The 24,164-nt window shown below is 44.8% G+C and overlaps 1 protein-coding gene across 2 annotated transcripts in view; it reads left to right on the top strand.

The window, feature by feature from the left end:
* LRIG1 (leucine rich repeats and immunoglobulin like domains 1) overlaps positions 1-21,636 on the top strand; it is a 90,639-nt gene extending 69,003 nt beyond the window's left edge. For both annotated transcript variants that reach the window (XM_044302024.1, XM_044302023.1), the window contains 11 exons: positions 6,718-6,798; positions 9,101-9,172; positions 9,869-9,940; positions 10,918-11,081; positions 13,361-13,681; positions 14,194-14,475; positions 14,563-15,000; positions 15,676-15,723; positions 17,340-17,480; positions 18,880-19,164; positions 20,987-21,636. In XM_044302024.1, coding sequence (XP_044157959.1) covers positions 6,718-6,798; positions 9,101-9,172; positions 9,869-9,940; positions 10,918-11,081; positions 13,361-13,681; positions 14,194-14,475; positions 14,563-15,000; positions 15,676-15,723; positions 17,340-17,480; positions 18,880-19,164; positions 20,987-21,189 — 2,107 coding nt within the window. In that variant the 3' untranslated portion in view covers positions 21,190-21,636. The remainder of the gene's footprint in view (positions 1-6,717; positions 6,799-9,100; positions 9,173-9,868; positions 9,941-10,917; positions 11,082-13,360; positions 13,682-14,193; positions 14,476-14,562; positions 15,001-15,675; positions 15,724-17,339; positions 17,481-18,879; positions 19,165-20,986) is intronic.
* Positions 21,637-24,164: the final 2,528 nt, after the last annotated feature.

Genomic DNA, 24,164 nt, shown 5'->3' with positions numbered 1-24,164 from the left:
GGGGTGAAATCGTTCGGCTCCAGCATACTACTTAAACAGATGTAGTGGAGAAGAGTTTGTCATTTTGAGGCAATGTGCTGTGTTTATCCATATGATTAGAATTTGGCTAATTTGGTTCATTCCCTCTTGCCACAAAAAATACAACAATCACATGTCTGAGGGCAGGTACAGTAGATCTTTTAGTGGTCACCAGTTTTTGGGTGACTCTTATCTAGGACTGGCTTTAGATGGTGCAGGATTGGACTACAGAGATTTCTGTAGCCCTTAACCCTGGAGATACATAGGAGCAAAACGCCCACATATTATTCATCAAGACTGCTTGCAAAACTTGCTTCGTTTTATTTTTATTTTTTTATATGCATTCGAGCAGGAATGTCAAACTCGTGGCCCTCCAGCCATTGCAAAACTGCAACTCCCATTATACCTAGACATCCTACAACTCTCAGAGCATGCGCTGGGAGTTGTAGTTTTGCAGTTTGGGGCCATCCCTGCATTAGAGCAATTAACAATCATTGCAAAGGTAACAATACCCTGTAAGGTTCATTGGAAATCTGTTAAAGGGGTTGTCCGGGTTTGGGGACATTTGTCTATTAGTAATCTAATAACATAAACATCACAAACATGCATGTGGTACCTTTAGAGCATATTGCTGAAGCCCTGTTTTCCTGGTTTCAATTCATGGCCGGAAGTGAGTATTTTCTTATCTTCAGTGACGTACCGGGTCCCTGGCAGGCGAGCAAAGCTTCCTCTTCCTCTGCTCACGGAGCCCGGTGACGTCACTGGCAGTCTAGATGATAATGCAGAGAGGTTGGAGGGGCAGTTACTTGTCCGGCCGGCATCGCGGTAAGCCCCGCCCCCATCGCGCTAAGCCCCGCCCCAGTCGGTGACATCACTGGCAGTCTAGGTGATAATGCAGAGGTTGGAGGGGCGGTTACTTATCCGGCCGACATCGCGCTAAGCCCCGCCCCCAGTCGGTGACGTCACCGGGCCTTCAGCATTACAATGAATGGAGGAGGATTACTATGCTTGTTAGCATAGAAAACTCCTCCCATCAGAATTAGCTAATGGGGCAGAAGGCTTTAGAAAGGAGGAATTCCTTTCACCACAGGATGGCCGTGCTAATTGCATATATTGCATTTAGACAATGGCATGTTGATTGTGTAAAAAAAAAAAAGAGATAAAACAATGGCTCAGTTGAAAGAAAAGGTAATATTAGTGTAATCAGTCAGCTTTTTTTTTTTTTGTTGTTGATTTAAAATAAACGGATAATCCTATTTATGTAATGGGGCTGCTTTTGTCTAGTTTAAAATAATTTTTTTAGCCCCGTACTTGTGTTTTGGAATGAATCTTTTTTGCACATTCTCCTTTTGGAGCTGCAGTGTGTGCATTTCCCTTTCCTGTGGTCATACATCGGTCTCAACTGGTCAGTATATAAGGTTTACCTTGATATAAATATAGAGATTATATATATATATATATATAAGTGTGCCCCTTACAGTGTGACAGTGTCCGGTATGTTTATGGATGCATGTGGAAGTGTGCCCCTTACAGTGTGACAGTGTCTGGTATGTTTATGGATGCATGTGGGAGCGTGCCCCTTACAGTGTGACAGTGTCCGGTATGTTTATGTATACATGTGGGAGCGTGCCCCTTACAGTGTGACGGTGTCCGGGATGTTTATGGATACATGTGGGAGCGTGCCCCTTACAGTGTGACGGTGTTCGGTATGTTTATGGATGCATGTGGGAGCGTGCCCCTTACAGTGTGACAGTGTCCGGTATGTTTATGGATGCATGTGGGAGCGTGCCCCTTACAGTGTGACAGTGTCCGGTATGTTTATGGATGCATGTGGGAGCGTGCCCCTTACAGTGTGACAGTGTCCGGTATGTTTATGGATGCATGTGGGAGCGTGCCCCTTACAGTGACGGTGTTCGGTATGTTTATGGATGCATGTGGAAGTGGATGCATGTGGAAGTGTGCCCCTTACAGTGACGGTGTTCGGTATGTCTATGGATGCATGTGGGAGCGTGCCCCTTACAGTGTGACGGTGTCCGGTATGTTTATGGATGCATGTGGAAGCGTGCCCCTTACAGTGTGACAGTGTCCGGTATGTTTATGGATGCATGTGGGAGCGTGCCCCTTACAGTGACGGTGTTCGGTATGTTTATGGATGCATGTGGAAGTGGATGCAGTGGAAGTGTGCCCCTTACAGTGACGGTGTTCGGTATGTCTATGGATGCATGTGGGAGCGTGCCCCTTACAGTGTGACAGTGTTCGGTATGTTTATGGATGCATGTGGAAGTGTGCTCATGACAGTGTGACGGTGTTCGGTATGTTTATGGATGCATGTGGAAGCGTGCCCCTTACAGTGTGACAGTGTCCGGTATGTTTATGGATGCATGTGGAAGTGGATGCAGTGGAAGTGTGCCCCTTACAGTGACGGTGTTCGGTATGTCTATGGATGCATGTGGGAGCGTGCCCCTTACAGTGTGACAGTGTTCGGTATGTTTATGGATGCATGTGGAAGTGTGCTCATGACAGTGTGACGGTGTTCGGTATGTTTATGGATGCATGTGGAAGCGTGCCCCTTACAGTGACGGTGTTCGGTATGTTTATGGATGCATGTGGAAGTGGATGCAGTGGAAGTGTGCCCCTTACAGTGACGGTGTTCGGTATGTCTATGGATGCATGTGGGAGCGTGCCCCTTACAGTGTGACAGTGTTCGGTATGTTTATGGATGCATGTGGAAGTGTGCTCATGACAGTGTGACGGTGTTCGGTATGTTTATGGATGCATGTGGAAGCGTGCCCCTTACAGTGTGACAGTGTCCGGTATGTTTATGGATGCATGTGGAAGTGTGCCCCTTACAGTGTGACAGTGTCCGGTATGTTTATGGATGCATGTGGGAGCGTGCCCCTTACAGTGACGGTGTTCGGTATGTTTATGGATGCATGTGGAAGTGGATGCATGTGGAAGTGTGCCCCTTACAGTGACGGTGTTCGGTATGTCTATGGATGCATGTGGGAGCGTGCCCCTTACAGTGACGGTGTTCGGTATGTTTATGGATGCATGTGGAAGTGGATGCATGTGGAAGTGTGCCCCTTACAGTGACGGTGTTCGGTATGTCTATGGATGCATGTGGGAGCGTGCCCCTTACAGTGACGGTGTTCGGTATGTTTATGGATGCATGTGGAAGTGTGCCCCTTACAGTGACGGTGTTCGGTATGTTTATGGATGCGCGTGGGAGTGTGCCCCTTACAGTGACGGTGTCCGGTATGTTTATGGATGCGCGTGGGAGCGTGCCCCTTACAGTGTGACAGTGTCCGGTATGTTTATGGATGCATGTGGGAGCGTGCCCCTTACAGTGTGACAGTGTCCGGTATGTTTATGGATGCATGTGGGAGCGTGCCCCTTACAGTGTGACAGTGTCCGGTATGTTTATGGATGCATGTGGGAGCGTGCCCCTTACAGTGTGATGGTGTCCGATTGTCTCTAAGCGCTGCAAACACTGAGCACATGACAGATGCCAGAGATAGAGCAAGGAGGAGTTTATGGGTGTACATATGGGGGAGGAATATGAGGCAAGAGGATGAATATGTATGAGGGGGCGGATCGAAGGAGGAGTGGATGCTGTGCAGGATGCATGAATATGTATGAGGGGGCGGGCACAGGGACACGATGTTAGACAGGAGAAATCAGCAGATGCTGCCCTGCACTGAGACCCACAATGCAGTGCGGCAGGAAGTGAAGAAACAGATAAACAGATATGTAAACAATGTGTTCAGGGCTGTAGGAGCCATGCGCCAGTGTAAAAGACACCTCAAACCACCTTGGGAACATAGACTTGGCTACTAAAGGTGAGTAAGATGTTTTAAAAAAAATAAGTTTGATCCTGGACAACCCCTTTAAGTCACTAATGGAAAACCATCCATTTGGGTGGAAGGCTTATCGAATGTTAGATTGTTGGATTTCAACATGCCTGATCCTTTGCTGTGAAATGGCAGGGGCTCCCCCTATACAGAATGCGGGGGCATTCTCCTCTGCGTGTCTGTAAGGGGGTCGGGAGGATGAATGGCGGCTCGACCCAACAAGTCTGTGGCCGCTTCACAGCAGATATCCAGTCTTGTCCTGCAGTCGTTTTAGATCGCAGTGAGACTTGGCTGCAAAAATATCTGCAGAGAAGACCTCAAATTCTTCAAGAATGACTTTTCCATCGCTGTAGCGGAAGCATCCTGGCATCTGCAGCTGGTGCATCCAGTACAGAGTAAATATGCACAGCTAATGAACTGTTGAGGACACCCCCCCCCCCCCCCATAAAAAAATAAAATTGGGACCATTTCCTGCTTCTCTTCTGATTTCCACAGCCACCATCTCCCCAGAGATCTGTAAAACGTCGGTATCTGGCACGCAGGATGGGTCTGTGGATGCCAGCTGTTGGTGCCTGTGCTCGATTCGGAATTTGTTAGCCTTCCAAAAAGAGTTAAAGGATCTTGTCACGTAGAGATTTTAAGGCAGGGATCCTCTTCGCTAGGGAAGGGAAGGGGGGGGAATAGCAGGAGAGATGGTGGTTGAGCTCTAATTTAATAAGCGGGGGTGCACACAGGCTCACACACCTGGTGAAAGGGACCCAAGCACGCTTTAATTACAGCCAATTGTCTGGATGCCTTCACTTGGTGCGAAGCTGCTGAATGACTGGCCTATTCAGATGGAGGTCACACTGGAAGACCCCGCAGTCCTGTGATTAACAGGGACACTCGCATTTAGATGCAGCCAGCCAGAAAGAACGGGAAATTGGCATGGGAGAGAAGAGGGCTGAATAGAATGAATGATGGGTTAAAGCCCCTCATTGTCTCTCCAACAATACTCGTGCAAGTTTCCAATGGAAGAAATGAGACTGCGTCGCAGATGGCAACGGAGTCATTGTAACGTATGCAGTATATAAATACTGAGCGGACGGAGGAATTCCTGCGTTCCAACCCTTGTAGAAGACGGCCGAGGCTGTAGATTTTTATTTTTCTATTGCCATTAAACAGGGGATAGTTATTACAGGCATTGATCAGAAATAATGGGTCTGCCTTTTCCCAGAAACGGCACCACTCCTGGCTCATAGGCTGCGTCGGGTATTGGAACACGGCTTCATTTAGAGGGCATCTGTCAGCAGATTTGTACCTATGACACTGGCCGACCTGTTACATGTGCCCTTGGCAGCTGAAGATATCTGTCTTGGTCCCATGTTCATATGTGCCCGCATTACTGACAAAAATGATGTTTTAATATATGCAAATGAGCCTCTAGGAGCAACGGGGGCGTTACTGTTACACCTAGAGGCTCCACCCTCTCTGCAGCAGCTGCGCCCTGTGTAGTTTGATTGACAGGACCAGGCAGTGAAAACGTCATCACACTTGGCCCTGTCAATCCAAGTGCAGAGGGCGCTGCAGTTGCACTTTATGAGAGTGCAGTGTGAACGAGCTGCACTACCAGATGCTGCCTATGAACGAGGGTGGCGCTGTTTCAGGAAGAAATGCAAGCGCTTTATTCTTTTAATGAAGTGTTTTTATGCCAGTAAAGTTATATTATTCATCTTGACCACAGTCTTGTGTTCTCTTTCAATATAAACTTGCGTTAAAATGACAATTATGTACATGACCCCTTATGACTGTTAAAGGGGTTGTCTCACGTCAGAAAATGGCATTTATGATGTAGACAAAGTTAATACAAGGCACTTCCTAATGTATTGTTATTGTCCATATTCCCTCCTTTGCTGGCTTGATTCATTTTTCCATCACATTATACACTGCTCTTTTTCTGGGGTTACGACCACCCTACAACCCAGCAAGCGGTGGTCGTGCTTGCACGCTATAGAAAAATGAGGACCCGTAAAACACAACACTTTATTTTGATTTAGATAAGAGTATCCCAAACCTAAATATAAGGCTGACTACAGTACACACAAGAAACAGATATCAGAAATAAACAAAACCACTCTCGCAGAAAACACTAGGGGAATGTACTCTGCGACCGAGGTAGGTGACGGTAAACCGGGGGACAACTCCTGATGGTGGGGTTTCCCCGTCCTCGTACCTGTCCTGATATGCCCTTTAATGCCCTGCGTGGTGGGACCTAATACCGGTTCATCCCGACTCGTTTCCCCAGAGACTGGTTTATCAGGGGGTATGTAAGAATACGGTCCTAAAGCAACAACAGATACAAAAAGATTATACAAGGATACAAAAGATTCCCTTAGGCGTAGTAAGACCCCCTCTGGTGGCTGGGACCGTGGGGGTGAGCACAGGCTAGTGCCTTTTCCTATAGTGTGCAAGCACGACCACCACTGATGGATTGCAGGGTGGTCGTAACCCCTGGAAACGTGCAGTGTATAATGTGATGGAATAATAAATCCGAGGAGGCCATATGGGCAATCCCAATACAATGTAGTAACTTTCTCTACATGAGGAAAAAACCATTTGCTGAAGTGAGACATCACCTTTAAGGCTCCTATCATAGTGTATATAGTGGAATAATTATAATAACATATAAATGATGTTCCATAAAATAACATGGTTAGCAGGGGCTATTCTGGTGTGGTCCAGAAATTTACAGCAAAAAATTTTCTTTTTAATTTTTTTATTTATTTATTTTTAAATCCCTTACAGAACCTTTCCTTTATTCTTACAAGCGCAGAAACTGATTGTACCTTGTCTTTTGTGTTTTCTGCAGGGAACTGGATCATAATGAGATCTCGGGCACAATAGAGGATACGAATAGGGCCTTTCAAGGCCTGGACAGCCTGAACAAGCTGTGAGTACTTCACCCAAAGTCTTTCACTGCTTACCCCCTCCCCGAGCAGTAGGACCTCTCCCTCCTCCCCCACCCAATGTGTGTCCTTTATTCTGGCCACACAAACAAGGACGTCCGTTTACACATATATCTTCTGGAGAGACAGCTTCAATAGTCCCAGCGCTAGAAACACCCACTTGTGTCAGACTCTTGAGGTAGTTCTGAAGTAAAGGGTGCAGGGTTTGGGAAAGCTGTTGAGATTTTTTTGGGTGGTCTTCTACTAGGTAAGAAGGGGTCTTTGGGAGAAAAATCGCTTCACTTGGGAGAAAGTAGCAAGATAGACAGAACCTTGTGGAATCTGGAAGTAAGGCCTCATGCACACGACCGCTTTTCGGGTCCGCATCAGAGACCCAGTTTTGTCGGCTCGGGTGCGAACCCAATCACTTCAATGGGGCCGCAAAAGACGCGGACAGCACTCCATGTGCTGTCCTCATCCGTTGCTCCGTTCCGAGGCCCCGCAAAATAAATATAGCATGTCCTATTCTTGTCCGTTTTGCGGACAAGAATAGGCATGTCTACAATGGGCCGCCCGTTCCATTTCGCAAATTGCGGAAGGCACACGAGCGGCTTCTGTTTTTTGCGGGTTTGCGGACCGCATGAGGCCTTATTAAAATAAAAATTTAATTGATTTCAAGAATTGTTTTATTTTACGTTTACCAAATGAGCCCCCTCCCAAAAGCAAAAAAATATAAATTTCTCAGTAAATCTTCATAGTAACGATTTTATTTTTTTCCAGTTTTTTTATTTTCCGAGCTTCATTATACAATTTTGTCCGCCCAAGATAACTCCGATCATTGCCATTTATCCCCTTAGATGACCACGGCATCTAAGTGATTAGACAGGGGCTCCCTCTGTCACCTGATTGGTGAGTGGTTGTCATAGCAGCTCAGGGCCTAAAAATCACCTTATGCCAAGTACGGAAGCCTATTAGACCCTACCCCTAGTGAGGGTTTTAAGTGTTTTTTCCATTAATAATGCTTATCCCCTATCAGTGATAGGCAAACTGCGGCTCTCCAGCTGTTGCAAAACTACAACTCCCACCATGCCCTGCTGTAGGCTGAAAGCTGTAGGCAGGCTTTGCATGCTGGGAGTTGTAGTTTTGCAACAGCTGGAGAGCCACAGTTTGCCTATCACTGCTTATCCTGTGGTTAATGCTATAAGTGTCTGATTGCTGAGTGTCCTATAACGTGGAAGTAAATGGAGCGGCGGTCATGCATACGTAGCAGCACTCCATTCTCATGTGGCACTCCGTGAGCTCTTATCGTGGTAACTGGTGCTATGGATAGGGGATAAATATTATTGGGAAATCCCCTTCAATAGGCTAACATGAGCGGGCATAATACAGCGCAATACAGAAGCATTGCAGTGTTCTATTCAATGTAAAAAAAAAAAAAAGTGTAATACATTTTTAAAAAATATTTTAAAAAGTCAAATGTTAAAATCTCAAACTTTTGCCCATTCATCATGTAAAAAAAAAATCTAAATCCCCATGTCCGTAAAAGTCTGATCTATTAAAATATTAGGTTATTTATCCCACACAACATAAATAAATAAAAATCTGCAGTGCTGGTATGTTAAACGTAGCATAAAATAACAAGGCCTTATACAGTTATGTCAATGAAAAATATCAATGTTATGGCTCATGGAAGGCAGGAATGGGAATGAAAAAGTGAAAACTTTCTTGCTAAAATGAATTGTGCCTGAAAGTGGTTAACAGTATGCGGTCAGCTGCCCAGCTCCCCCTAGTGGTGGCTGCAGGCAACCAGAGGTTTAGAATATAATTCTATGTCTATGCAGGGGATTTGGAGCTCTGTATCAGAAAAACAGAGCTGTAAAGATGTTATGAAATAATTCTACACAGACAGGACATTGTGTTAAAAGGTGGAGGTTGACTTTACGTGCACGCCGCTCGTAGGGAGATGATCTGACAGCGCAGTCATCAGTGGCTTGTTAGACCGCCCTTCTTGTAAAACAAGCATTTAACAAAAAGGGAAAGGAACTACGGTCTAACAAGAGAGCTGAATGGCGGCTTTCTCACAGGAGAAAATACGTGTGATTCAGCCCTGTCATCACTGGTAAATTGCATTGCTGATAAAGGGATCTCCTTTCAGGAGGCGAAAGAAAGAAAAGCCCTAATCTCTGCGCTCAATATTGATAGCAGCGCCGTACAGCGGACATGAGATCTGTTTCACCCCCCGACTAATTCTGCTTTTTCTTCTTATCCCCTTTTGTTTGTCTGACCCTTGATGTTTGGAAACTGCAGAACTCTGTTTGGAAACAAGATCAAGTCGGTGGCCAGAAACGCGTTCTCAGGCTTGGGGGCCCTGGAGCACCTGTGAGTGTCCCATCATGCACTGCTCTTTTATAGTGGGTTGCCAAAAGTAGCTGCTTGAGAGGTCTGCAAGCAATTTAATAGCGTCTTTGTAAGCTGAGAAGCTCGTCCATTTGAGCAGACCAGCTGCTTCCTTCTCATTATAAGTCAGCTTCAACTTTGGCCTCTCGTTGTGCCAAGAAAGGAGTTAGAGAACATATGGCAAATTTGGGCGCATTTTTATTTTGTGATTGCTCGCAGGACAGACGACGCTTGATGAGTTCTCGCTCGTCGCACGGGCTCGAATGCACACAAGTTTGGTCTCTTTTCGAGGAGGACACCTTAAGTTTTCTTCAAGAAAGTTACTTGTATGTAGCAAACTTGGCCGGAGAGGAGGATATTTTTCTCTTTCCCCGAGGACCCTAAATGCTTCTAGTACTGAATCAGCATCAGCTTCCTTTTATAAATGAAGTGCAGCCCTAACAGTATATCCCCGGGATGACGAGTTATTAACATTCTGATAGAGGTTTTTTTTTTTGGAAATTGTTATTTTCCGGCCCCAGATACATAATAAATTGAGAGAAAATAACTTACCAGTGCATTTCTAAGTACAGTAAGGTGACACAAAATCAATGTCACATTTTTCAAATTTGTAGATTATTTTCCAAACTTTTTTTTATTTATTTTTTTATTTAATTTTATTTTATTTTTTTCTGGCAGAAACCTTGGCGGTAATGCCATGCGGTCAGTTCAGGCAGAGGCGTTTGGAGAAATGAAGATGTTGAAAGAGCTGTAAGTAAAGTTTCCATGCACAGACTATTTAAAGGGGGTCTGTCAGCACTTTTGTTAATGCAGAACTGCGGACAGACATAGATGGGGGCAGATGACAGGATGTTACACTGAACTGGGAGTCCTGCTGGCCACCCCCCCCCCCCCCCCCTTCTACTATGCACTTCCGGTGCACTTGCAGGAATAGGGCCCACTGGACTCGAGTTCATTGTTTCAGCAATATGGGGATTAAAAGCAGCGACAGACATATGTATTACCTCCTTTCCCCTGCCGCCAACTATGTCTGTCAGCAGTTTTGCATGTCAGAACTGCTGACCGATTCCCTTTAAGTGCATTTCAAGGAAGCAATCATATCTAACAGTATGAGGGGTGAGCAACAAAATGTCCCAACACAATTCAGGGCCATGATGCCCTTCTGCAAGTATTAGATTTTCTAGCTCTATTCACTCGCACATGTTATAAGTTGCTGCGCATATTGGGTATTCAGGGTCATATCATTATCATGTTCATGGGGGTCCACTCTGATACTGAGAATGAAGGGGCTTTAGTATTGATTTCCCAGCACAGTGGCGCTTCCAGGTGGTCGTGTGTGGAATTGCAGCCAGCCCCTATTGACTTGAATGGGGTTATGCTGCAGTCCCCCTGTACAGTGTGTGTCCAGGGCATTACTGCGCAGAAAAACAGCAGTGAAGAGGGTGCAGCTTCTTCATTCTCGGGGTCTGTGGGGGTCCCAGAGGTCTTTGGGGTATTTCCACCAAAGACATTTATGCGAGGATACCAAAAATAGTAGCCAACAGGAGAAAGACAACTGGTTGTACAGTTTATGGACACAGCCATGCATGTGCCTCATATTTAAAAAGGGGTCTTTTGAGGGTCCAAGGGATAAGATCCCCTCTATTACCGTAATAAGTGGTGCAGCGTCAGCTAGTGAAATCCTGCGGTCTGAAGTGTTTTGATTTTTTTTTTTTCTTTTTTTCAAGGTACATCAATAGTGAGAGCTTCTTGTGTGACTGTGATCTCAAGTGGCTTCCTCCATGGTTGATCAGTAGAAAGCTGCAGTCCAATGTCAGAGCCCTGTGTGCCCACCCAGAGTCCATACAGAACAAGAGCATCTTCATCATCCCCGCGCGGAGCTTTGTGTGCGGTAAGCGTTTCTTTTTCATCAAAGTAGTCAGAGGGTGCACTGGTTCTGTCGTTATCCAGCACCCTCTGAATACTTTGATGCAAAATCAGATAAAATAACTGTTTCCGAGCAGTTTTTCCGATTTTAAAATAATGATCTAGACTTCAGGGCTCTAATACTGATGGCATAGGAGAGATGTACTGCTACTCATGTGAACCATGTAAAATGATAGCATGATCCCCAGAAATGTGGAGGATCTGCCATACATAGCAATCCGATCTGAGTGTGCTCCAATCCATAACCAAATGTAAGCTGGGCCTCCACTCCAGCAAACCAATAGCCCTATTCCCAGCACACACTAGTACCAGCAGTCCAAAGCACAGGCCGACATCAAAAACTCGGCAGGCCACATGTGCTGCCTGCTGCTCACACCCAAATTCCAGCATTTCTCTCCTTTTGTGGTCCAGCTGGCTCTCCGCTTCGGACAGCTGAAAACACAATTATTTCCCCACAGAACAACGGTAAAAACAAAGGGTTTAATTAAAACAAGGTGCGAGGAGATCAGGCTTAATTATATCTGTTTGTCCTCTCGCAAGGTACGTGGCCTGGAACATTTTGCATTGCTTATTTTATTTACTGATTTGTGCATTCTGCCAGAGGAACTTGCTGAAGTGGAAACTCTTCATTTATATATCAAAGTAGCCACATGTTATCGGGAACGGAGTCATTTTATGGCTTACAGCTTCCCGGAAGGAGGACGTTTGCTTGATGATCTCTTTTTTTCGAATTAAGATCATAGTCATCAAGTTCATTAGCAAAATGTTTTACATCAATATAAACCTTTTATACGGGTGGTAAAAAAACAAATTACATGTTTTTAAAGTGGTTGTCCTCAGGATAGGTCATCAATATCTGGTTGTGGAGGTCTGACTCTCGGCTCCCCTGCTGATGAGCTGTTTGTACACGCTCTTGTTAGCGCTGTGGCCTCTTCCTTAGGCCAGTGACATCACGTGGCCTTGGTGCAGCGCAGTCCCCTTCAAGTTCAGCCTCTATCCAATGAACCGTACTGTGCTTGGTAAGCTGCAAGGAGGCCAGAGTGCTGCAGCCTCCTCTAACAGCTGATTGGTGGGGGTCCGTGGGGTCCTGAGGATGGGTCATTAATATCAGAATCTCGGAAAACCCCCTTTAAATTTAGTAGATGTCCAGTAATGTTCTGAAATCGTGTGTTCAAATTAGTAGTCCCAAATAATGGTAGAGCCTTTTGGATACCATTTTGCTGGAGCCTAGAGATACTTTCAGATCCCCTCCCTCCAAGTGGTACTGGAACGGAAGACATCTGCAAGCTTGAGCCACAGGTTGGCCCTACATATTAGCTGACAGTTAAATACTCATTCAGCCAACAGATACCGCTCCCTCCCCCATGCATGACTTGTTCAGTCAAGCATGTATGCGTTCTGAATGGGGTGTAAACCGCTACCAGACACTCATAGTAGCAGCTTATTTCTACAAGATCAAAAAGATTAGGCATGTTGAAATCCAACTGCCCCATCCTGGACTCCTCTAACATCTGCTATCAAAGTTGAGTTGTGGGCCCCTACACACTTTACAATGGTTGGCTGGTCCCCTCAAAATTGGGGGATTCATCAGACCTAAATCTGAAGTGTATAACCAAGATCTATCTAGACTAGAAGATGTTTGAGTAGAACACCAAGCTGTTTCCTCAATGTACCTCAGACAAAAAGTGAACATTTCTCAGTGCAAATCACCCTGAACCACACAGATGGGGACTTGTTCCCCTCTCATCTGCACATAATCCTTAAATGTAGAATAATATTTGTATGAGTCAAGCACAATGAAATATTGAGCCACCTCCAACCTTGAACATTGGCTGTGCGGTGTAAACAGAGGAATCATCCCACCAGTGTTTGTTTAGGCAATTTCCAAGGAACATGATATTTCAACCATTACGGTAACCAGTTCTAAGATCTTAATATAGAAACCAGCACCCACCAATTGTAGGGAGAAAATCTGACCTGACTTATGGAGCTGTCTAAAATACTGAAGACATTAGGATGGATGTTTTACAAGAAACATCCAGGCCTACAGGTGGTGGCTGTCCAGTAGAGTTAGTCTTACCATGACGTAGCCGCCTCTGCTATGTCTTGTGTTGTGTGGAGTTAGGAGATGACCAAAATACTCTATTAATTTAACACATAATGGAAATTTATGGAAGTTGTGTCTATCAAATGTGGATACAGATTCTGCTTCAGAATTGACTTACACACTTTGTGGTCTTCTAGATGACTTACCGAAGCCACAAATCATAGTGCACCCACAGAAGACCATGGCGGTGGTTGGAAAGGATATCCGTTTCTCCTGTTCTGCAGCCAGCAGCAGCAGTTCTCCCATGAACTTTGTGTGGAAGAAAAATAATGAAATCTTGCATGATGCGGAAACTGAGAACTTTGCCAACGCCCGGGAGAAGGATGGCGATGTGATTAATTACACAACCATTCTGCTTTTACGCAATGTCACTTTTGACCATGACGGACAATACCAGTGCATCATCACCAACCATTTTGGTTCCACGTACTCCAATAAAGCTGGCCTGACTGTAAATGGTGAGTATGGATCAAGGTAGGCTTAGATACTAAGCCATCACAGTGGCTATCACTGGAGAGTCTATGTTCCTCTTGTTTAGTTTTTTTTCCAGGCTTCTTGTAGACCATAAGAATATCATAGAAAGAGGTTTCTCCAGAGCAGAAAGCCACAGCAATGACAGACTTAACATGACTATGTATGACATGGTTGCCTATTCATTTAAATCGGTGCCGTGTAATACTACATTTATCCTGTAGTGGCCACTGCAGGCAAAATGAGTTGCCTGTTGAGATTCCTCTTGATCAGTGTGATTAGAGAAGTAATGACCTGTGATGATCAGTTGGTTGCCAGGGTGGCTTTATTCTATGGTTGATTCATTGTTAAAAAAAAATATGTGAAGCTAGTATATTTCTCAGTATTTGACACAGATTTTACCATAATAGTTTTGGGCCAATTTCAATGTAACCCTTACATTTTCTTGTTGTGCCGTACACATGGTTTCAGCTATGTCTGCAAATCTATTTCATTACAGTTCTGCCATACTTCACTAAAACGCCAAGAGATAGCACCATAAGGACAGGCACCACTGCCAGGCTGGAGTGCGCAGCAGATGGACACCCCACCCCAGATATTGCCTGGCAGAAAGATGGAGGCACAGACTTCCCTGCTGCCCGGGAACGACGCATGCATGTCATGCCAGATGATGATGTCTTCTTTATCACAGACATCAAGATTGAGGATATGGGGGTTTACAGCTGCACCGCGCAAAACTCTGCAGGATTGGTTTCTGCAAATGCCACATTGACCATACTCGGTAAGTTAGCAAAAATATTCAAAAAAAAATAAAAAAATTGACATTTTGCCTGAATTCTTATTTTTATTTTCCATTTTGTATTCTCAGAGATGCCATTTCTGGCACATCCACTAGAGGACCGCGTTGTTTCTGCAGGGTCTACGTTATCGTTACAGTGCAAAGCCAGTGGGAGTCCCCCTCCCCGGATCACATGGCTTAAAGGGGACGAGCCCCTCGTTATGACAAAAAGGCACCATTTTACTTCCGGGAACGAACTCCTTATCATACTTAATGTGGTCCAACAAGATGCTGGAAAATATACATGCGAGATGTCTAACACTCTTGGAACTGAAAGAGCTTATAGTAATGTCAGCATTTACCCCACCTCCGGATGTGTATCGGAGTTCAGCAGGAAGGAGGGCACCATGACCTATGGTATCATCACAATCGTTGTGGTGTGTAGCATTGTCCTGACCTCACTGGTTTGGGTGTGCATCATCTACCAAACCAGAAAGAAGAGTGAGGAGTACAGCGTTACAAACACAGGTAATGGACAGGCTTCTATTTACAAAAAAAAATGGTGTCCTTAAATGTTTTTTTTTTTTTTTTTTTAAAGGGGTTTTAAACATCTGCAAACTTAAAGGGGGTGTCTGAAAATCTTTAAAAACTTTCTGGCCCTGCGCCGGGTTCAGAATCAAGGTGTCTTTCTGTATCCTTCTACCATGCCCTGAGTAAATAGACGTCATGTCTGTTTTCTATATCTGTCTAATGTAACTTTTTTTAAGTGGACTATGACTTTCTGCTTATTTTTAATTTTTATTTCTTCTCCAGAAAGAGCGCCACTCTGACTACGAGCTGTACCTGGTATTACAACTAAGCTGCATTCTCTCAAATGGTGCTAAGCTGCAATACCACGTGCAGCCCATGGACAAAAGTGGCACTGTTTCTGGGGAAAAAAAACAAGACTTTATTCTAACGGTATACATTCTTTTTAATTAAAATTCTTGCCTGTAGAAGTGATGTTAGTTCAGTGGTCTGTCCGCGCTCCTCTCCAGCCTGTTGCTGGCTAAAAGGGAAGCAGATTTGAATCGGCCTGTGGTTTCGCTGAGAGTCTTGGCAGTCTCCGCGCTGCCAATCACCAATCTTAACAGAAATGCAGAAATGCTCCCCCTCCTTTTTAACTGAAGTCAAGTAACCAGACTGTGCCTCATTGTTTTACAGATGAAACCATTGTGCCCCCGGATGTGCCAAGTTATTTATCCTCTCAAGGTAAGTCTTACAGATGAGCACCATTGGGAAGTGGCACCCTAACGAAGAAAAGATTAAGGATTGTAGAATCCCGTTGCATTACTAGTATACAGGTGAAACGCGAAAAATTAGAATATCGTGCAAAAGTCAATTTATTTCAGTAATGCAAAGTAAAAGGAATTGCATTAATGCAGCTTAAAATTTGAGTTTTGTGAAAAGGTTCCATATTCTCGGGTCAGTGTCAGACTCTGGTCAGCTGATTAATCCATACCCCCTGAGCAAAGGGGACCTCAAAACTGAGACTTTGGGGTTTCATAAGCTGTAAGCCATAATCATCCAAATTATAACAAATAAAGGCTTGAAATATCTCGCTTTGCCTGTAATGAGTCTCATATAGTAGTTTCACCTTTTAAGTTGCGTTACTGAAATAAATGATCTTTGCACGATATTCTAATTTTTCGAGTTTCACCTGTACATGATTATTGCATATATGCAGATATATCTACCCATCTAGAAAAGCAAAAAAATGGCAGCACTAGAATGGGGGACTAGACTATTGCTCAACAAATAAAGTAGCAAAAAGGCAGCACTCTGAAAAGTATGCAAAAAGTTTATTCACCCATGTGGACACTCGACGTTTCGGCTCAACCTTAGAGCCTTTCGCTAAATCCGAAAAAATAGCAGCGCTGATAAAAAAGGGAAAATTTAAAGTTGAGCTGACACGTTGCGACCACATGGGTGAATACATATACATTTTTCTTCATTTTTCTGTAATAGTACTGCCTTTTTTCATTTTTATAAATAGATAGATATACAGTTTTCGATAATCTTTTCTCACTGGTGGATTAGTAATCTTTTTTCCTTTTTATATTCTTCAAGGCTGGGTTCACACCTCCGTTAGGTGAATACAATAATCTGTTCCGGGGGACTGCAGGAGTTACCGCATCTGGCATAGACGGACACTGGCGGATCCCCACTCGCTATAACTGGTTCCCGACTTAAATGCCAGCTTTCTGCCTGAAAATACTGCTGCATGCAGCTGTATTTTTCTGGCAGAAAGTCTGCATTTATGTCAATTCCCTGTTGGAGCCCATTACAGTAAATGGGGATCTGGCGGTGTCCGGCTGTGCCAGATACGGTAACGCCAGTAGCCTGTTCCTCTGCCGGAACAGACTGCTAGATTTACCTACCAGAGGTGTGAACTAATGGAAATCGGCTCTCCATCACTGACTTCCTGGTGAGCCTATGATAGCGGCTCAGCAGCCAACCAGAGGAGGCTGAGCTGCAGGGGGAGGGAGATATCAACAGCCTGAACCAATGACAAGGCAGGAGGTGTGTCTGAGACTACCTCAGACTCCCAGCTGACACTGTAGATAAACTGTAGTCACAGATCACAGCTCTGACCTAATGAAAAAAATTTGAGCAGCCATGGAGGAAGATGTGAGGAAAATAAATAGCAGGTAATCAACCCATGTGTGTCCATCGATGAGCAAAAAACAATGAATGTTCCTATCGAAACAAAGAGCAATCTTGAAAGGTGCAGTGCACCGACACATGAAGTATATTGAAACTACTTTACATGATACTTTATTTGCTAAAATGAAAGTGACCATTTTCTTCCTGCTTATATGTTCCAGGTATATGCTCTAGTGATGGCATTGGGAACACTGATGTGGAGGCGTGCAATGTGGGGTACAGGCAGCCGAGACTCTGCATAGGATGCAACTCAGATGAACCTTTTAAAACAGCAGATGGATTGTTCTCAACAGATAATAATGGTAACGACCCTTATTCTCTCACGTTCACTCTTCTGTGCTGATTTATTTATTTTTATAGTGGTTGGACCTCCAAAATCTCCAAAACCCCCTATAGTCATTTAAAGTCTATTTTTCCCCGAACTTCTGATCCCACTATAATTAAATTTTTAGCTCAATAAGTCCCCTATTAATTTCTTAAAATATATTTATAACGGTTGGAATTCCATTTTTTCTGATACAAAATCTCTTGCATCTGCATGAAATTAAAAGACTGTATTCTGTCTACCTGCAGCCACCACTAGAGGGCGCTCACTGCATATTGTTTTATTAAGTTCAATGTATAAACAGTATGCGGTAAGCTAAGCTCCCTCTAGTGGTGGCTGCAGGCAGACAGAATACAGTCTTTTAATTTCATGCAGATGCAAGAGATTTTGTATCAGAAAAAATGGAATTCCAACCGTTATAAATATATTTTAAGAAATTAATAGGGGACTTATTGAGCTAAAAATTTAATTATAGTGGGATCAGAAGTTCGGGGAAAAATGGACTTTACATGACTTGGGTGCATAAAGAGTTTACTAAACTATGATAAAAGATATATACAACGATTAAATAAAGTAACTGTCACCAAGAGGAGTCTACAAATGGGCGGCTCCATCGACCAGAGCCCAACATGGTGATGGTAGCAAGACATCTTACCCTGATGATGTCTTCAATGGAACTGTGATCTCTGTTCCAAAACCTAGTGTTTTCTACTCTCCCGGCCCAACCCCATGGTCAGTACACATGTACAGTTAGGGTACCTCATACTGCAGAATGTGGCCAGATATAGACATCCCTAAATTACTTAATGAAGTGAAAGAACCAATTAAAAACCTAGCTTTACAAAATCAACAAAAATGAAGGCACTTTTGTAGTAGCAATTCTTTCGAAGTGTTCCCATAAATAGTGTATCGGAGCTGTTCATCATCTTCATAAGGCACCATTCACACAACCGTGGGGCCGCCATGCTCATGTTGCGGACCACAAACAGTGGATGCACAAAACGTCATCGGCCATGTGCACTCCATATTGTGGTGCAGACCTATTGACTTTAATGTGTCCAAAATCTGCATGATGCGGCAAAAGTTAAGACATGTCCAATCTTTTATGGAGTGGAGGCAGAGACCCGGGAGCCCACAGAAGCACACTTCCGTGGGCTTCCGGGTCTGTGTCTCCGCACCACAGAAGATGGGACGTGTCAATGCAATCAGTGGGTCCACACCCCCCATACAGAGTGCATACGGCCAGTGCCCGTGTTTTGCAGACCCGCTGTTTGTGGTCCACAATACGGGCACAGCAGCCCCACAGTCATGTGGATGGCGCCTTAGGGAGAGTTTCCATATGGAGATATAATACCCGTTGTGTGCTGTCATTCCAGGATATGGCTACCAGGTGGTGTGCACAGACTGCTTAGAGGGCCGAGCAGTGTACAGCAAAGACCCGGACTACTGCCCCCAGCCGTCACTGTCTATAGACTGCTCATATGAAAAGCCCCAAAGTAACCAGGACAGTTACAGGAACGACATTGAACATTCACACCTGCCACGTTGCCAGCAAAGCCACAGTAAAATGGACGCCAGTGAATTTGTGTATCCCAGCAATCATGAGAGGGTGCCCCTCTTCTGTGAGCAGAAATCGCATATATTAATTTCTGACGCACAAGGTAGGTGATATCCCATCTCTATATAATCACTCATGACTCCTCCGGTGATGCTGGACTGTGTTACTATTCATATTCACTGCAATATTTGACTACAATTTAGCATATACTATACTATCAAAAATGAATCATTCCCTTTATAATGCTCGTTGCTGCCTTGGGTATTCTACATGAATATGCCGATAAGGGAAGCTTGGTGCTTAAAGGGGTTCTCTTACAGGAATGGCGCCATACCTGTCCATGGGTTGTGTTTGATTTTTAGAGTATTGCAACTCTGCTCTGATGAAGGGAAATGGATTGGACTACAATACCACACGCGGCCCGAGAACAGGAGTGGTGCGGTTTCTGCAAGAAGGCATCCTTTTAAAAAAAATAATTATTAAAGGGTGGGGCACCCACCGAGAACGGAGACCCTGTACCCTTCAGCGTCCCCCTAGGAATGAATGGAGCAGCAGGTCTGGCATGCGAACTGCTGCTCCATTCATCTCTAAGGCTGGGTTCACACCTGAGCGTTTTACAGCGCGTTCCTACGCGCTGTAAAACGCTCAACAGGCAAGAACCAATGATTTCCTATGGGAATGGTTCTCACCTGAGCGTTTTTTACAGCGCGTACGATCGCGCGGTAAAACGTCCGACGCCCCAAGAAGTACATGAGCTTCTTTGGGGCGTCTTGTCGCGTGTTCCTGTACATAGACTTCAGCGGGAACGCGCGACAATGGGCGTTCGCTTGTCTCTGTATGCGCGATTGCAAACGCCCGTACAATCGCGCATACAGAGCGCTTCATCGCGAACGCTCAGGTGTGAACCCAGCGTAAGGGAGTTATGAAAATAGCTGAACTGTTTCCGGGACTTCCGTAGAGATGACTGCGCATGCTCGACTTCATTTCAGAAGGCCCTGAGGGGTACAGGTTACCAGCAGTAGGACCCCCACTAATCTAATAGTTATCCCCTATCCTGCAGATAGCGATCGCAATATCCCCTTAATCCTGGACAAGTCCATCCGCAGAATAAGGGCATATTCACATAGCACAGATTTGCAGCAAATATTTCACCTGAATGCAGAATCTCATGTGTTTGCTGCCAAAACATTTCTGCCACATGTGAATTCACCCTAAGGGTTTGCTGCCTATGGATTTTCACAAAAAAGCATACCATATAGTAGCATTGCAGCTAGGGGGGGGGATATGATGCATCATATGGCGGTAGTATTTAAGAAGTGGAACCAGCTGACGGTAGAAGTGCTTCCTTTAGGCTGGGTTCACACTTGAGCGTTGCGCGTTTTACGCGCGTTTTTGACGCGCATTTTTATGCGCGTTTTTGTAATAGTAAACGCGCGTTTGACGCGCGTTTGTGTGATTCACTACAGTGTCCTATGGCCACAAACGCCCCAAAAGTCGCTCATGTACTTTTTGGAGCGTCGGGCGTTTTACAGCGCGATCGTACGCGCTGTAAAACGCCCAAGTGTGAACCATTCCCATAGGGAATCATTGGTTTCTCCTTGTTGAGCGTTTTACAGCGCGTAGGAACGCGCTGTAAAACGCTCAGGTGTGAACCCAGCCTTAGATTCCACATTCTGTTTGAATCCACCCCTGGTGCGGCTCAGACGCTGCATCCCGTACGGCATGCGATTCCATGCTTATAGAGCTGTACATAACCCACAGGAATCTGCTGCAGATCCACAAAACATTAGGCAGATTTTAAAATCCAAAGTAAAAAAAATAAATCCACTACATATGACCAGAGTTTTTTTTAAACAGACCGAACACTTGGTGTATAGACAAACTTTTCCCCTATGCCAATGTCTCATATACCTGTATATTTGTAGGTTCACATCTGGAGCCATTATTCCGGTCACATGACCAGGAGAAGTACCAGCAGCCGCCAGCCCCGGACGGTTTAATACAGCGATCGTCGCACATAAGTGATCCTCTACAAGAGGCCAAATTGACTGTGCTCTCTAATGGACATACGGTGTCGCCATCGCCTGGCGAGCACAGGCCACACAACGGATCCTGCGATGCCAAGTGACTCGTGTGCAATGAATTGGAAAGGACTTTGAATTTTGCACTGAACCGGCGCAGATCCTGCTACCTCAACTCCTAAAACTTCAACCATTTTAGGGGGGGTGCATTTTGAAAATGAGGTACGAAGTGTGGGAGGAGAATCCGACCCGATCGTCGCTGGGATAAATGGACTTTACAAACTTACAAGTGTTGGTAGCTGAAACGTAAGATTGCATTTAATGCACAAAAAAATGCAAAAAAGACTTGTAAGTAGTGAGCGAAAAATGTATTTGATACATTGTACATAAGAGTTTTCATAAATATATATAAATATGTAAATATCTAAAGTTAGATATATAAATATATACCTATATGTTTTACAGAGTCTATTTTGATGGTTAGCGGATGAGTTGTTCTAGCTGTGAAACGCGTCAATGCTTAAAAAAAAAAAAAAAATCACATTTGGAAAAGATTGAACTAGGTGCCTTACTGCATACGAGATGATTTACTGGCGGAGCGAGTGCAGCTGCCCAGAACATTTACCTTTTATGTGCTCAGTATTGTATGGAGATTAGCCATTGGCAGGATTCAGGCGGTGATACGTATGCATTTTAGTATCTGTATTATGACACAACCCTTAAAGGGGTTGTCTGAGTGTTTAATACTGATGACTTATCCTCAGGATAGGTCAATATGTGATCTGTGGGGGGTCCAACTCCTCGCACCCCTGACGATCATCTGTTTGAAGAGGCCGCAGCCTCCTTGCAGCTTAGGGGACTTTCACACTAGCGTTTTTCTTTTCCGGCATTGAGTTCCGTCCTAGGGGCTCAATACCGGAAAAGAACTGATCAGTTTTATCCTAATGCATTCTGGATGTCTTCAGTTCAGTCACTGTACGTTTTTTGGACGGAGAAAATAGCGCAGCATGCTGCAGTATTTTCTCCGTACAAAATTGCGGAACACATGCCGCATTGAAATGCATCAATGCCGGAACACATTTATGCCACAATGCATTAATGCCGGAACAATTGTGGAACACATTGAAATGCATTAATGCCTAAGACCTTTAAAAATGTGAAAAAGATAAATACCGGATCCGTTTTTCCGGATGACAACCGGAGAGATGGATCCAGTATTGAAATACATTTGTGAGACTGATCTGCATCCGGATCTGTCTACAAATGGTATCCGTTTGCATACAGATTGCCGGTGACTGAACTGCCTGCCGGAATCCAGCGACGCTAGTGTGAAAGTACCCTTACCAAACACAGCATTGTAATAGCGGCTGTTTCTTGGTATTACAGCTCAGCTTCATTCACTTGAATGGAACTGAATTGCGCCTAGGTCATGTGACCAATGTACAGTGACATCATTGGCCCAGGATGAGGCTGTGGCCTCTTCAGACCCTCCCACTGATCAGATACTCAGGAGGATAGGTCATCAGTATTAAAGGGGTTACCCATGAATGAATAATAATGACAGGTCATCATTATCCCATCGGCAGGGGTCCGAGTCCCGGTTTCAGAGAGCCACTGCGCTCACCAGAGCTCTGGGCTCCCGGCAGCTCTCCAAGCACAGCGCCATACATTGGATAGTGGCAGTGCTTGGAATTGCAGTTCAGCCTCATTGACTTGACTAGGGCTGAGCTGCACCTAGACCACGTGACTGTGATGTCACATGGCCTAGAAAGAGGCTTCGGCTCTCATGGAGTACCCGCCCCCTTCTAACAGCTGATTGCTGCGGTATCAGAAGTAGAACCCCCACTAATTTGATATTGATAACCTATCTAATATAAGTTCCTGGATAACCCCTTTAAACACTAGGACGACCCCTTTAAATATTCAAGTTTTAGACCTGATATTGAGCTCAAACCTTCTTTACTGGGGTTTTACAAGATGCGACCGCTCCTCCACTGAGTCCTATGTACTGTGATCTAACTCGGGCTAAGTGGACACTATAAGTGCTTGCTGATGAGCAGCCTCCAATGTAGAGCAATCAGAGGAGTACAGTAAATATGTGGTCCGGGATCAGACCTGTTGTACTGGAGCATCTATGACATCAGACTGTACATCATCTCGTCGGTATACAGGGGCCGACACTTCTGCTCCCCAAGCAATAACCTGCCAAGTAACAAAGTGGCTTGCACAAAAAAAAGGGTCATTTGCACTTAAATGCTATATTTGCATCATCATTTGACATCCTAGGTGATATAAATAGAAGGAAGGTTTACTGCATGTAATGGATCACATTCCAGAACACTGAAACTGCTGCGCGGTTGTGAAGACCCCCCCCCCCCCCCCCCCCCCCCCACATATGAAATCCGTGTCCTGTGAGAGGATCTGTCTAATACTGCATTGATATTTAGAAAAGCATTACCTTTCGATAGGGTTCATGGTAGGTCTTGTTCTGGATCAGCCCCCACAGGGCTACAATTCCTACAGTGTTGGAACCGGCCGGTCCCTGCTGATGTCATTCATGCCTCTGCTGGTCACATAACCATCATTAGGGGTCGAACGCTGGGACGACATCAGTATATAGGAAAATCTTCTCTACATTATGAATTTGCACTTTGGCACATTATAGGAGTGTTCTCCCCTCAGCTGAGCGGCAGCGCCATGCTGCGTCGGAAATTCCCATAGACAAACCACCTCTGGCATCCGCATAGGACGGATATGCCATTCTTCGCCATGAAACAGGAATACCCCTTTAAGGTGTCCTCCTAGGTCTTACCATTGGCATAAGACTTTGTTCAGACTGGTTTCTTTTCTTCCTTTTTTTAATTACATCCATTACAAGTTCCCAAGGCACATGCTGAATGTGTCCATGCACCCGGCACAAGCCAGAAAAGGGTCCATTGAGCATGCACTGGGTCCCCCGGCATTGCTATACAGGAAACATGGTATATGTGGTTTTTAACATGGGAATTTATGGCTGATGTACATTTTATGCAGAGGCTTAGGTCGCAGCCTTCTGCTCGATGTGTTTGTCGGGGATCCCTCC

The sequence above is a fragment of the Bufo gargarizans genome, chromosome 7 (genome assembly GCF_014858855.1).
Source record: "Bufo gargarizans isolate SCDJY-AF-19 chromosome 7, ASM1485885v1, whole genome shotgun sequence".
Taxonomy (NCBI): Eukaryota; Metazoa; Chordata; class Amphibia; order Anura; family Bufonidae; genus Bufo; species Bufo gargarizans.
The sequence above is the reverse complement of the archived record's forward strand: the minus strand, read 5'-3'. Positions and strand labels throughout refer to the sequence as shown.